We start from the raw sequence: 14,378 nt of genomic DNA on the forward strand, positions 1-14,378 counted from the left end.
CACCAAAACAAACGTGTCGGCTGATGTACTGCACCCTTGCCTGCGCTGCCGAAGCCGACCGGCCATCGCCCGGCTGCTAATGCTGGCTAATGCCACAGGCCTAGCCAAGCCAGCCAGGGCCCCGCCCCGCCCCGCCGCAGCCGTGCCGATTACGTTTTATGCCCTGCTTACCGCCCCAGCCACCTCTCTGTCAGTCTACAAGTATTACGGCCCCGCCAGCAGTTTGCAACAGTGGGAAAAAGGAAGCAAGCTATTTGGTTGGAGTTAAAAGAAAGGGGAAGGGGGGAAAATTAGCAACTTGGTAATTTTTTCAAAGTTTTTATTCGTTGAGAGACAAAGTTGGCGTTGACAGTTCAACAGAAAAAAAATACAAATGATTGTATTCACAAAGTTTTCAGAAACGAAAAGAAAAACCGGAATGTTTTACGAAGTATTAATACTGATGAAACATTAAAAAACAAATAGAACATTGAACCCATTTTTTTTTCAGTTCTGTTATTAGTTTTGGCGAGAATGAGACACGAGGTAATTAGAACCTCGTGCAAAACAGAAAATAAATAAACAGTCACATCTACAATCACCACTACAAATAAATAAATAAACTATTTATAAACATTCATTCACACACAGGGACACTTCACGTCGCTCACTCAAAGCGTCTGAAGATGAAATCATATTTTGGTTGAAACATACGACAAGCGTTCGGACAGCAGCACCAAGCAGCACGCCCCTTCGCTTCATTAAAATATCAGTCAGACTCCGATTGAACCCTGGGGCCCCCGCGTCGCGCCTCCCTGGACGCCCCCGGGTTCCACAAATAAAAATCTATACAAGTATCAACAACACAGGACAAGAATAAAGCTAAGTCTTAACGCTAGCTTAACCGCTACGGATGACCGTGGTCGGAGCACGGGGCCTTGCGCGGCCCGGTCCGACGGCCGCCTCCAGCGTGGGGCCTGGGGCAGCCTGGAGCCGCGCCGGCTCGGCCCGCGTGCCCTGCCTGCCCTGTGAGCGCCGCGCCGCTGCAGTGCATTGCAGTGTACCGCAGGGAGAGCGCCCGCAGTGCCAGACAGGGATGGCTCGCGCGCCTCTGCCCTGAGAGCGCTCTATCTACACCCCCCGGACCAGCGGGGGCGCGCAAGGGAACCTCAGACTCCACAACGCGGAGCCGAGCCGCGGGGCCGAAGGGAAATTTGGAATTTGAACCGAAACGCGGTCTTGCTCCGAATGTTTGCAGACGGCCTGTGGAGGCTGCCGCCCCCCTGCGCGTTCGCCCCTCGCCTCGGTGCCGCTTCAGCATTTTGTGCAATGCGCTCGCGTCGGCTATTGGTCTCGCCAAATAAATAAAGGTAAAATAAATAGAGACGGGCGGAGCGCGCCGCGTTCCTCTGGCGAGGCAGCGCGGCCCGCCACCTGGACGGAGAGGATAGGGCCTGGGAGTGGCCCCGTTCCAGTTAGCTTCCTGCAGTCACACACCCAAAGCACCGCGAAGAAGGCCCGCGAGGGGACAGCGAAGGACACAAAGCTCTGGGTGCAAGGGGAAGGGAGGTGCTCGCGTTACATCGCGGCCCTCCGTCTTGTTCTCGGAGAGGGTTCGCACCCTCGTCCTCGTCGGTGGTGAGCACGAAGACGCCGTCCTCTTGAAACGGGCTTGTGACCGGGCGGCCGACTTGCTTTTTCGTCGCCGCTATTTTGGCCGGCGCCACACTGTTTTCCAAATAAATAATAAATAAATTGATTACAAAGTCCGTTTGGTTCGCGTCGCGGGGGCCTAGACTTCGTTGCACTGCAGGTACAGCTGCTGGCAGTCCGCCTGGCTCCTGCCGCGGCGGCCCGCCTCGTAGTACATGTCGAAGGGCGTGGCGGTGGACCTCTGCAGGAAGAAGCTGGCGGCGTACCTGGAGAAGCACAAGCACCGTCGTCAGTGTCGGGCCGTACCGGCAGACGCGCCGCGGTAAAATTTAAACGGCACGGTAAAAACAAAAAGAAGGGGGAAAAGACAAAGCGAAAGACTCACGATCCCAGCTGGCAGTAGATGGCGCTGGAGCCCTGCTGGTCGGCGGAGCACTCCCTGTTGGCCTCGCAGAGGAACTTCTGCATGCAGTTGTCGTCGCTGGTCTTGAAGGTCCTGACGTAGCCCTGCGGGAGCCAAGAGAGAGAGAGCGGTGAGCGAGTGAGAGGGGCGAGGGGCGCGGCGTTCAAGTGGGCGCGCGTCGCGTCGCAGCGCGTCGCAGCGCGAGGGGGAGAGCGCCTGGCGGCTGGGCCAGCCCGCCACGCACGGCCGTGGCGCGGTGCTGCCTACCCTGGAGTTCGCAGGCGGCGTGCCATTGCTGCGGCGCACAGTGGGCCAGTGGAGGCGGTCAAAATCCCGAACGCGTTTTGAGTTCCAGAGTCGCTCAATGGGACTCGAGCCGAACGTGTGACCCCACCAATGGATTGCTCTGCGAGTGAGGAATCCATTGGTGGGGGTCACACGTTCGGTTCGAGTCCTCTTTAGTGACTCTGGGAATCAAATCGCGTCTAGAGTTTTGGCCGCCGGCTGGCCCACTGTGCGGTGGCGGCTAGGCCGGGCTAGGCCGGGCTAGGCCGGGTTTGGCTCCTACACTGCACACACGCGACGCGCGCCCGGCCGCGCGTTCTCATACTTTCTTTCTTTCGCGCTCCACGGCGGTTGGCGCCGTTTGCCGTTTCTCTCCGCGGTCGGCTTTCTTTTACGGCGGACAATAAAAGTAAACAAAAGGAAGAACGCGATGCTCGCCATGCCCACCTTGAGCACGCTGATGCCGGCCACGGCGGCCTCGGAGACGGAGTCCTTCTTGCCGAGGGATCGGGCGGCGATGGAGCGGTGGCTGAAGGAGGTCTTGAGGGCGTCCAGGAGGTTGACGACGATGTTGATGAACTGCAAGCGGAGGAGGGCCTCGGTCAGTCAGGGAATCAGTCCGAACAATGAGCGATGCCAGACGGGGGCACAATTTTTTTCTTTTCTTCCAAAAATGACTGTTTTTCCGTTTCTCCACTCCGGAGAAAGGTGCTGGATTGAGTCCCGCCTGGCAGCGGCGAGGGTTAGCTACCGTACCGGCACCCGGCCCCAGCATGCGGGCCCCGCTAAGCATGCTACTCAAGCAGGTGCACTGGCGCGGCGTGGAGCACTAGTGGCACTAGTGGGTGCGGACGGCGTGCACAAACAGAAACACGTTCGGCCCGCGTCGCGGTCGTTAGGTTCCAACAATTTAAAAAATTAACACAAATAATTTTTTTTAAGTTTTTGTTTTGCACAAGTTTGGCAAAAATTGAGATCGAAAAAAAAAAACCCGCGGGTAACTCGTCTCAAGCCCGAAATTTGGATTCTGAGCGTAGTGTGACGACGGTTCGAAGTGTTCCAAGCACTTACCTCTCCGGCCTGCTTAGCCATGGTGGCCACCTGGTCGGGATCCTTAGATCCCAGCACGGTAGAAAGCACAGCGGCGATGATACCCTGCGTGCACGGCGGTACCAACACAACCATCAGAACCAAGCCGACCAAGCGGATCGGTGGAAACGCTCTGGGCGAAGTCTCGGTAGGCAGCATCATGGCGTCGATATATCGCGGCACCCATCGGTGCATCGACTTCCAAGTTAAAAATAACGTACTAGCCGCCTTGCTGTTGGACATGCATGCGCTACGGAATGAATTTGTACAATAAAGCAGTGTGGCCAACACGGCGAACGCCTAGCATTCTACAGAGCCATGCAGTGATGCAGAGTGCAGTTTCGTGCCAGACAATATATCGACTCCCTTCAACCGAAACTTCGCCCAGGCCCGTGCCCTTCAAAAGTGAAACCCAGCAGTGAGTTATTCGCGCTAACAAAATGTCACGGTATGGGATTTGAAATGTGGCAGTCTTTTGAAAAACGCGCTTCCGCGGAGCGAGACAGCGGCGGAAACAGAAAGAAGCCTCGATCGGCTCGCCGCTGTCTTGGTTTTGTTTTTTGCCGACTAATTTAGAAAAGCGCCTCTGACTCTGCCTCCGAACGGAACCAGGCCACGCCGAGCCGGGCCGAGCCGAGCGGACGCCTCGGAGGTCTTGGACCGCGACGTTTTGGAGCGTGTCGCGTGACATGGATGCGAGGCGTGGCTCGGCGTGCCCTGGGTGCGTGCGTGCGTGCGTGCGCTGCCCCCGTTCTCCAAACACGCTCCGCGCTCCGGGGCCTGATCCTCCAACGCCCTCGGACCCCGGACGCCCCGTGGCAATGGAAACAGGGTCGGACAGGCAAGGGAAGAATACGTTAATTTTTTGGGGCCAATAAAGTAAAGGCTTTTTTCTGATAATTTTTTAAGAAAAGTGGTGGAGAGACTGCGCGCACGGGATCGGACACGCCGCGCTCTCCGCCCTAGTCTGCCCATCGTCAATTCGATCAGGAAGCATCAACAAGTCACCAACCAGTCTCGGTTAGTCACTCTAATATATACAAACTAAGGAAGCGTCCGCAAACCAGGCGGCCAGTGTAGGCGGCCCGCGTGGTTTGCGACCGCCCTGGCTGGGACGGCGAGGATGTCTCGGGCCCGCGCAGCGCAGCGAGTCGCCACCACAAGCGTTAGTTTTCTTTCACGACGTCTCGCGGGTTAATTTGTCCGCGAGGTGCCAACGCCACCCGTCGAGCGATGCAGCAGAGTCGTTTCGTCGCTCTGTCTCTGTCGCACTCGTGGAGCTCTCCATGAGTGCGAGAGAGACACAGCGACGAACCGCCGTTCTGAATCGCGCGGCAGCGCCGCGTCAACTCGCGATGGTGCGGAACTGAAGAGCATCGCAGAGTTCAGGGAGCCACGCCTGCCAACCGGCGAGCATTGCCCAGTGCGGTCGCCAACAGTGGGCCTCCCCGAATCTGGAACGTCTCGAGTCCTCTCCCGTGTCATCGGCGCGCGTGCGGGCAGCCGGTTTGCCGGCGTCACTGACCTGCATGGGGGAGGAGTTGTCGACCTTGTCGATGCCGTCACCGGCAGCGGCGCCGCCGCCCAGGAAGTGCGAGAGGATCTTGAGTCCGACCTGGAGGACCTGGGCCCAGGGGGAGGCGGGCGCCATGGACTGCTGCGGGAAGAAAGAGGACCATCTCAGCTCCGAAAACGCCGCCAGCCCTTGCGCCAGCCGCCTGGCGGGCCGGCCAAACTCGTCACGGGGAGGCAAGGCAATGAATGGCTGGAGAGCGCAATTGGATTGGTTAGTCAGAAAGCACTGAGATGAGCGGCGGTCGGTTAGTCGCTTTTCCCTTCACCGAATCGGAACATGCACTTGGAGGTAGAGGGAGGCGAGGCGAGGCAAGGCGAGGGTCAGGAACAAAGCAGGGCAGGACCGCCGCGTCGTCCGCATCGTCACGTCCCGGGTCTGGACTGTCTGGACTGTCTGGACTCTGGAGAAGGTCAAGTGAAAAAGGTCTCGTCGCACAGTTATCCTTTCCGCTTTCCGTTCTCTGCATTGCTTTGCATCTTGAATATCGGTTCGGACGGAAACAACTCGCAAACGCTCCCCTGTACCAACTTAACTGCAGTCCCGGCTAAGGTACTCGACCAACGTTCCTCCCGGGAGCTTTATTGCAGTCCTGCTGTCCAAAGCCTGAAGTCGGCCGTGCTTCCTCTCGGCATTCGTAGAATCGCCCTTGAGACCTTCGAATCAGTCAGTCAAACCTCAAAAACCCAAACCGTTCTAGGTTCAGCGGCGGACCGAAACTACGAACCCGGCGGGGCTGAAATCCCCTGATTAGAGCCACCGAAGAGCTCCACCCGCGCCCAGTAGAGAAACCGAGAGGAGGACTGTCGCCAGAAAAAAGAGGGACAGCTAGCTCAGGCCGGCCTGCTTGAAGAGAGCCTGTCTCTGTCTCGGCGGCGGCGGCGCCGTGGCGACTTGGTTGTCGCTGCCCGTCGGCCTGTCGGCCTGCCGCTGTCGGCCTGTCGGCGCGTCGAGCAGATCCGCGGCGAGGTGCCCCCGTTGCTTTGCTGGCCAACCGAACGAACCGAACCGACAGAAGGCGGAGTGCTCAAGTTGAAGCGGATTGGGTCTTACTGAAAGTGCATAGTCTGAAGAGTCGTGAGTTTTAGAGGGCGGTGGAGGTGGAGGTGTGGTGGTTGTGGTTGGACGTACATCGTCATCCAGACCCTCGGACTTGCTGGGGCCGGCCTGGGCGCCGCCGTTGAACAACATCTGCATGATCATGCTGAGCATGCTGCCCCAGGAGAAGCCGTCCTGCTGCAAGGAGGAAAAGGAATGTCGTTAGAGGGGTGTTGTCCACGAATACGGTGCTTTTGAAACCCTCGTTGCCGACCAAACTCACCGAGATCTGGTTGGTCTGGATGTCGTCCAGATCGTTGTCGATGGGCACCTTCTTCATGGCGTTGGGCTTCTCGGCGTACTTGCGGGCCTCGGCGTGGGGCTGCTGCTGCTGGCCGGGGTGCTGGTACACTGGGTACTGTCGGTGCTGCAGCTGCTGTGGCGGCGGCACCTGGTGCGGGAGCGCCAGGACGGGCAGCACCGCGGAGCAGCCCACCAAGACCACGAGGGCCCACCCTATCACCTGACTCTGCTGCATCCTGCCAACGACACAAGCAACGCACTGGATTAAACGGCAGTCAAAGAGTCAAACAAGGGGGCTGTGTGGGGGGTTCTTCTACGACCCTCGCGTGAAGCAGCCCGCTGACGCAACCACACAATCGCTCACAGAGTCGCAGACTCGTCGCAGACGGACAAACGCAGGATGTCTCGGACACGCGTGGCGACGCGGCGACGCGGCGACGCGGCCGCCACGAACGGGGACATCCGCGGCCTCAGCCTCGCGGCATCCTCCATCCGCCCGGTCTACTTGGCCGCGGCCGCGTCGGTGCGCGTGCTGTGGCAAGCCTGCGCAAGCGCCGACAAGACGACCGGGAAGCTTACACGACTCTCGACACACTAGTCTCTCTCCCCATTCGCGGAGAATAAAATTGCACAAGAAGGGCGGTGACTTTGTGCCAGCAAGAGTACTACAATGGCTGCTTCAGACTTTGGGGCGGAACAGAATCGTCGTCGGAGGAATCCCCAGCCCTCGCACTGCATGGCCCCGCGGCCGGCACTCCGACACCCCGGCTCCGCAGTGCCAAGTTCACCGTAAATGTGAAAGCCTGCGCGGCGATGTCGCGGCGCCTCTCTGGCCGCCATCGGGACAGGGCTGTGTGTGGCTAGGCGCCGCGCCGATCCGGGAAAGGGCGGCAGGGCGCCAGTGCCCGCTACTGCCATGCCGATAGTGTTTTGTCCGCCCGTGAGTGTTAGACGGCGCGAGCAGTGCAAGGTGCAAGGGGGACGGAGCGGCGCAAGCTCTGTTCGGCCTAAGAGTGGCCCCGCGGGCGCCCTCGCCGTCGCCGTCGCGTCCGACATGTGACGCGTGCGTCTGTTACGTGGCAGAGGCCCGGCGGTTGCCGTGACGTCACGCGTGACCCACGCGCGTCTCCACGCTGCATCCGGCTTGTAGAAAGTCAAGTCCCGGGGCGCACGTCGGCGACGTCGGCGCCCCGCCCCGCCCCTCCCCATCGGGCCATCGGGCCTCCACCTCACCGGCCGTCGCGCGTCGCGCCCTTGCAGTGGAGTCTCCTCGTGACAGCCGCGCCGCTCAGGACGTTTTTGTCTCCCTGAACGACGATCCGAAACTTTCGGCCGGCTTCCCAGAAACGCTGCGTCGCGGCGAGGCAGGGCAGGGCAGGGTGGGGTTCTCGAGTACGTGTGCACGGCAGGCACGGCAGGCACGGCACGGCTGACATGACGCCGGCCGGATCCATTTTCTCCGAATAAAAGGGCGCCGCCTGGACGCTGGATTCGCTGGATTCCGACCAGTGCCGTCGGAGTTCTCTCTCGCTCTCATGGGGCGCTGCATTGGGGTGCGAGCGAGAGAACCAGAGCGACGGAGCACTGTTCGGAATGCACCTGCTGGCCGGCCCGGCTCTGATACAATCGGACATGTACTTTTTTCATCGCCCTCCCACGCCCCGGCCTGCCGAGGCCTGCCTAGCCTCTACAGTGCCTCAGGGAGGGACCTCGCGGCGCGGTTCCGTTCCCACACGGACGGTGGCGCGGTGGCGCCGGCGCCAGAGGTGTCCCTAAAGGTCCTCCCGGAGCGCCAGCAGCGCCAGCACGACCAGGATACTGCACCACACCGGGGCGGGCTAGGGCGGGCGGAATGGAAATGAAATGGAAAGGTCTGCAGACGGCGGCCCGGGCTAGCCCACTTTAGCCCCACAGCCAGCAAGCCAGCCTACCTGGCGAGCACCTGCACGGCCTTTGTGTAGTCAGACGTAGCCAGGGTCGGACGGGGTTGGGCCGGCGCGACACCCCGCCGCCGTGCCGCCACCGTCCTCACTTTCGTCCTCTATCAACCCCGCCTCCTTCTCGGCCGGGCGGCCCGGCCAGGCACAATCGTCGTCGCGTTCGTCGTGTTCCTAGGCGTGGGCGGGCACGGCGGGGAAGGGAGGGGGAGGATGAAAGCGAAACCTCATCAGAGAGATATTACTCCTCGTTTTCGTTTTTCCGGCAACCGAAGGCCCGGCCTCGCCCCGCCCGGCCCTACCCCACCGAGGGCCCAAGGCTGGCCCAGGGCATCCCAGGCCCCGCCGTCCCGTTAGGTGAGGCGTGGTGGAGAAGGGGGAGGGGCACACTCACTGCCCCGCGGCCCTGGGAACGTGACTGCCTGCTTAGCCACCAGGGCGAGCCGGCCTCTGTCTTGTACCGTCTGCCTGTTATTGCTGCCGTTGTCGTCGGCTAAGCCCAGCGAGCGCCGTCGTGCTGTCGCGCCGTCGTGCCCCCGGCCGGGTCTAGAAGGCCGTCCCGGCTGACCCATATTTTCGCTTTCTGTTCATCCTCATTGAGCGCGGCGAACCCCTCGTTGTCGTCGGCGACCTCAGACGAGGCCCCCGGGCCCCGGACCGGAAAAGCGGTCCGCCTTCCAAGAACGAGTATGAGAAGCTCGTCGGTCAGAGTTGGCCATTCGGGCGGGGCGCCGTTCACGGCGGCCTTTAGGGACCGTAGCCGCGGCAGCCTGGTGGCAGCGGGCCGCCCGCGCACTTTCTAGCCGGCAGGCCCGGCGGCCCGGAGGCCCGGCGGGGCAGGTCAAGAAGGCCCAGCTCGAGGAGGCACGGCGGCACAGCCCCGCCGGCGAGGAGCTGCCGAGGGAAAGGCGGCATGAGGCTGCGCCCCGCGGCGGGTCGGGCAATCGATGCCGTCATACGGCGTGCGTCGCGGCGCGGCGGACACGCCACTGTACTTCCTCGCCGGCAAGCTCATTGGCCTGCCCGCCGGCCCGCCGGACGCCAGGAAGCGGCCGGCTGATCATGACGGTCAGCGGCGCGCCGCCACGCAGCCACGCAGCCACGCCCGTTCCGCGGGCCGCCTTTGCCTCCTGCCTCTTCCACTTTCGCTTAATTTTCACTCCAATTTGCCCCGCCGATGAATCGGCCACAGCGCCCCTCGCTGCCTTCCGCGCACGCGCGCGCACACTGCCGGCGCGCACACGATATCGGCCTTATCAAAACACGGCGAGCTGGCGCGCACGCGGACGCACCTTGCCAAGCATTGCCAAGCGACGCGCGAGAAGGAGAAATGAGCGGAGAGGGTCTTGGCCTTCCGGAAGCGAAGCGAGCGGAGCGCGCCGCGTGGACGCCAACTACGTAGCCACGTAGCCGGCCGGGCGCCGCCACTGGGCGCGTCTCCGTCCGAGAAATGAGCCCCGGCCCGGACATTCGCGATCGACGCGCGGGGTCCTGCACCCTCCTTCGTCGGCGCACGCGCCCAAAAATCCGGATAGGACTGGCTGGCTTCGAGCTTCGCCGAGCTTCGCGGTGCGTCATTGGCCGCGGCACTTGGGTGTAGAAAGTGGACCAAAAGCGAGTGAGTCACTGACCGCGGCACCGCGGCAGCGCGGCGGCAGCGCTACCGCCAAGGCGCCAAGGCTGCGCCGGGCTTCGCTATCCCCTCTACTCCGCGAGTCCCTTCGCCACGCCCGGCTCGCGCCTCGCGCCTCGAGCCGCGGGTCGTTGAACTAGTGCCGAACTAGCCTGGCAAGGGCAGCGTGCATCATCCCTCGACAGGGGATGTCCTGGCCCGGCCGGCCCGGCTGACACTCGCCGCGCCACCGGTTCCTGGCGAAAGCAGTCCGTCCGCGCCGTGGTCCACGGTCCCCGGTCCCCGCTTGCGCAACGCCCGCCGCGTGCCGCGTGCCGCCGCATGCGTGGGGACGGTGGCGACCGCCTTTGTTTAGTTCGACGAGATGATCGTGGCGGGGCGTGGCGGGGCGTGGCGGGGCGTGGCGTGGCGGGGCGGGGCGGGTGCGGTGTGGGTGGCCCCGACCGGCGCGTCGTCGGCGAGGTGTCGCGTGCACAATGGCGCTCTCCGCAAATCCGCCGGTCCCCCGCCGGGCGGACCACAGCGGGCCCGCGCAGGCCTCGGCTCCTTTCAAGCGCCGAAAACGGCGAGCGCGATTGACAGGGGACATTGGGTTCTGCAGGCTCCAGGGTCGACGACCAGGCAGTGTGTGCGGGGCAACGACCGCGCCGACGTCGGCCCGATCATTCGATCGCATTGTCTGGCCACAGCGAGGCCTCGAACCTCGATCGAGACACGGATCCAGAACGCACGGCAGGGTGGCGCCGTGGCTGGACGACGTCGACGCCGCCGACGCCGGGCCCGAAATCGTTATCTGATCTATTCGCGAACCGCAACGCTCACGCGGACGGCCCCCTGGCGGCCGTGGCAGCACGGTGAGCTCGCTTTCCAGGAGCCGTCCTGGCCATCGCCATGCTGGCCATGCTGGCCATGCTGGCCATGCGCGTCCAGGCCCTGCCGGCCGCCCGGCTACGGCCCGGCTGCCCAGGCGATCTGGAGCGGCGTAACGGGAGTGCTGCAGGCCGGCTGGGCTGGGCTTGGGGCTGGGCTAGGCTAGGCTCCGCGCCAACCCGGCCCGGCGGCCCGGCCTTCCGAAGGAAACCGAAGGAAACTGGCACGGCGCGCCGAACCGTCACCATGTGAGGACGGGACGACGGAACGCTCAATACACAAACGGCATGGCAGTCCGCGACATGCATTCGTTCTGCGGGTTCTGCCGCCAACGCCTTTCCGCGGGTCGCGGACTCGAACTCGAACTCGAACGGACCCTGAACGGGGATCGCGCTCTTTCTTGAGGCATCCGGCGCTTTCGAAAACGGGACGCCGGGATGGACGGCGGACAAGCCATTGACAGGGACTAGGACGCCGTCCAGGCGGCTGGCCGTCTGCTTCCGAAGGGTCGCGTCGTCGCTCTGTCTCTGTCGCACTCATGGGGCGGCCCGTACGGGTGCGAGAGAGACAGAGCGACGAAACAAACCGGAATGAGGCACGGCGGATCTGGCCGCGGCCTCGGCGGGGCGCTGAACACTGCTTCGCGCTGCTTCGCGGCCGGGCTGGTTGCGGGCCACCGCAGGACAGGTGGCGGCGCCGCGGCCGCGGGCACGAGGAGGACGACCAGGACGACCAGGACGAGGCACGTGCGCCGCTTCGGCTCGGCCTGACTTGGCGCACCGCAAACTACTCCTACACTGTCTACTGCTGCCCGCCGCCGGCAAAGCGGCCTGACAGCGGCGCGACGTGAGGTGCGGCGGGAGATCGACACGGCAACTGATTCGCACCCCGCTTGTGGCGCATCACGTCGTGCAAGTGCGAGCTGCGGCCCGCGGATCGCCGACGCCTTCTCGTGTGTCGGAGGTTCGGGGAGCGGGCCGCGTCGGGCCGCGCCGTTTTGGGCAGCTTCCAGACGAGCGCGGTGCGGCGGGCCTGGCGGCCTGGCGGGCCTAGCGGGCAGCTTTCACGAAGCGTCAGACACACACGCACACACGCCGCCGGTGGGGGGCACTGAACGGACCTTAAACTTTAATTCATAGTACAATTTTATTACGTGCGGCGGAACGAATCGCTCGATGATTCTATTGCCACCATAAATGGTTCCGTTGAGGCGCCACGACGGAAAGTCGGGGGAGTGGAAGGGGCGCCTAGAGACAGTGTCGAGGCGAAACAAGAAAAGATGCGCTTGGAAACGGAAAAAAGGGTTGGGGGAATGAAGCAAACGGCGACGGCCGACGGGCGTGTCGGTGGGCGCGGCGCGGCGTGGTCCCGGTGCGTCTCGCCGCCCTACATCGCCTCCTCGGCGGCTCGGCGGCGCCTTGCCACCAGGACTCGCCGCTCTCTGGCGGCATGGCGGCATGGCTGGTATAATAATCAGATTATACACCGAGACCCGCTGCCCCGCCGCCACTCCGGTGCTTCTCGTTCTTTTCGTTCGTTTCGTGGGCAGGCGGCCAGGCCGACCGGGCCAGTGATTATATTACCTCCAGCCGCCCTAATACAGTGTAGTGCGCGGGCCGACGGCCGATCGCCGGCAGGAAGCGATGTTAGAGGACAAGGAGAAAGGAAAAACGAGCCGGCGGGATTCGAACCTCGGAGGAGCGTCTCCCCATACAAAACTGACTTGCCTTGTTTCTCCACACACGCGGCTTGTGCCACTCCCCTGCTTTCTTCCCCCTCCCCCTTTCCCTCTGGACGTCCAAACCAACACAGTCCCGCAACGGGCGATCGGACCGGCCCCCTCCCAGCGGGCCCGGGCGGCCGCGGCCAGGGCGGCAAGGGCCCAACACACGGCCGGACCCCGCGTCGCCCCACCCCGCCGCTCCCCGCCACCCGGGTGGCATTCCTAACCTACTTCCCGTTGCGGGGTTCACCGCTCGGCACGGTGTGGGCACGGTGTGGGCACGGTGTGGGCACGGTGTGGGCACGCCGCGCCTCCGAGACGCCGCCCGCCATCTCCATAACGATAGTAACGTGATACAGTGCCGTGGTCCTGGCGGCGCTTAGCCCTTGGCCCTTCCCTCCGTCGGCACCGTTAGTATGGCATTGGGAATGACGCAACTCCAAACCGCGCTCATCAACGGCCACCCCGACGACGACGCCCCAGGACACAAGGCGATCAGGAATTCGGCGTGGATCCGATTTCCCTTAAGCCGGTGGGCCGCCGCTTCGGCGCTTAACTTCGGCACTTCACTTCACTGCGGCCTGCAGCCGAGGATGTCCACTGTAATTAACGGCCGAAGTGGCGGCGCTTGGCGGCCCATTCCAAAGACAAGCTCGGCGACACGGCCGTGGCAGTGCCGTGGCGGTGGCGCAGGCACACCGGCGGACGCATCATTAAAAGAAAGCGACAATGCCCCCTCCCCCTCCCCCGCGGGCTTGGAGCGCGAAGCGGCAAGCGGCGCGAAGCGGAGACGGAGACGCGGTGAAGCTCATGTGTGTGAAGCCCTCCTCTGCTCTCACTCGATGACGTCTGACGGGTTCGGGATGCCACGAGACCGCTTTCCAAGCGGGCATGTTGGAGCCGCCGCCGGTCGCCGCCGGCCACCGGCGTGCGGAGAGGAAGGCAGCCGGGCAGGCCGACGACGCGGTGAACGCGGTGAACGCGGTGGTCGTGGAGCGACCTGGACTTCCCCTTTCACACGGCCCCGGGCCCCGTCTTGAGTGCGTCTTGCTGCGCGGCTCAAGGCGAGGGTCGGTGCGCCGCGGTCAGGGTCTGGGTCGCCGCGCCGGCCGCCACCATGACCGCCACCATGTCCGCCAACAAGGCTGCAGTGCTGCAGGTCGCTTCCCACCCACACGGCGCGGCACAGCGCCCGTATGCACTTTGAGACACCACGCCACAATGGTTCACTTGGTCCGTGTCCGATTTCCAATTGTCTTGCTCACTCAATCACTCACTCGACCATTCTTCACTCTCATGACGATGGTACTCCTTCACTCCACGCAGTCACTCCGCCGCACTCGCAAACTCACCTGCTCAACGTCACTGGTAAGTCCTCGAGGGAAAATTCACCAAACACTCAACTTGAACACACACACTCTCACGAAGCGTCCCCGGCAAAGACTCGGCACTGAGTGGACACGCCAGCTACCTTCAACTTCCTTTATATACGATGACCCACTTTTCCTGCCCGAGCCCAGCACAGCCCAGCGAGCTACGTACCCCGGGCCGGTGGTGGGGGGCGCTGGGCGGGCCGGCGGGCAGGTGGGGCGGGCAGGTGGGGCCGGGTGGGGCGAGGTGAACCTTAGAACGAATGGACGGAGGTGGAGGAGAGGAGGAGGAAAGGGGCGGCGTGGCGGAGGAACAAGGACGGAGGCGTGGGGCCCTGGCCGAGGCCCTGGCCGAGGCCCTGGCCGCCAGTCAGGTGCACCACGCACTTCAGGGCCTCGTGGAGGACGCTCTGGCCGAGCTGCCGGCCGCGGGGGTGGCTTCCATGCCGCAGGGGAGGATTCCAGCCGATAGAGCCCCCGGAAGGCGGACAAGGCAGGCAAGAAGGACAGCATCTGCTTTGG

The 14,378-nt window shown here is 63.3% G+C and overlaps 1 protein-coding gene across 5 annotated transcripts; it reads right to left on the minus strand.

Annotated features, from left to right (window-relative positions):
- Positions 1–302: 302 nt before the first annotated feature.
- Positions 303–13,941, minus strand: LOC117653717. Of its 5 annotated transcripts, none has more exons than XM_034399568.1 (8): positions 13,839–13,941; positions 6,304–6,559; positions 6,114–6,218; positions 4,935–5,063; positions 3,392–3,475; positions 2,768–2,899; positions 2,018–2,139; positions 303–1,898 (listed from the first exon to the last, which is right to left on the minus strand). In XM_034399568.1, the coding sequence occupies exons 2-8, from the start codon at positions 6,556–6,558 to the stop codon at positions 1,772–1,774; spliced, it is 954 nt and encodes a 317-aa protein (XP_034255459.1). In that variant the 5' UTR covers position 6,559; positions 13,839–13,941; the 3' UTR covers positions 303–1,771. The 5 variants fall into 5 exon arrangements, with proteins under 5 accessions (XP_034255459.1, XP_034255458.1, XP_034255457.1 ...); XM_034399567.1 differs by having other exon boundaries at positions 4,935–5,066; XM_034399566.1 differs by having other exon boundaries at positions 4,935–5,066; positions 6,036–6,218.
- Positions 13,942–14,378: the final 437 nt, after the last annotated feature.

Source organism: Thrips palmi, unplaced genomic scaffold, assembly GCF_012932325.1.
Source record: "Thrips palmi isolate BJ-2018 unplaced genomic scaffold, TpBJ-2018v1 HiC_scaffold_8, whole genome shotgun sequence".
NCBI classification, from domain to species: Eukaryota; Metazoa; Arthropoda; class Insecta; order Thysanoptera; family Thripidae; genus Thrips; species Thrips palmi.

What these genes read in the sequence shown, in the direction of transcription:
- LOC117653717 (XM_034399566.1), bottom strand. Translation starts at nt 6,558, where the DNA reads ATGCAGCAGAGTCAGGTGATAGGGTGGGCCCTCGTGGTCTTGGTGGGC. An exon ending in TCCAGACCAACCAGATCTCG is followed by an intron (nt 6,219 to 6,303) that starts GTGAGTTTGGTC and finishes TCCTCCTTGCAG; the next exon opens with CAGGACGGCTTCTCCTGGGG. An exon ending in CCGGCATCAGCGTGCTCAAG is followed by an intron (nt 2,140 to 2,767) that starts GTGGGCATGGCG and finishes TGGCTCCCGCAG; the next exon opens with GGCTACGTCAGGACCTTCAA.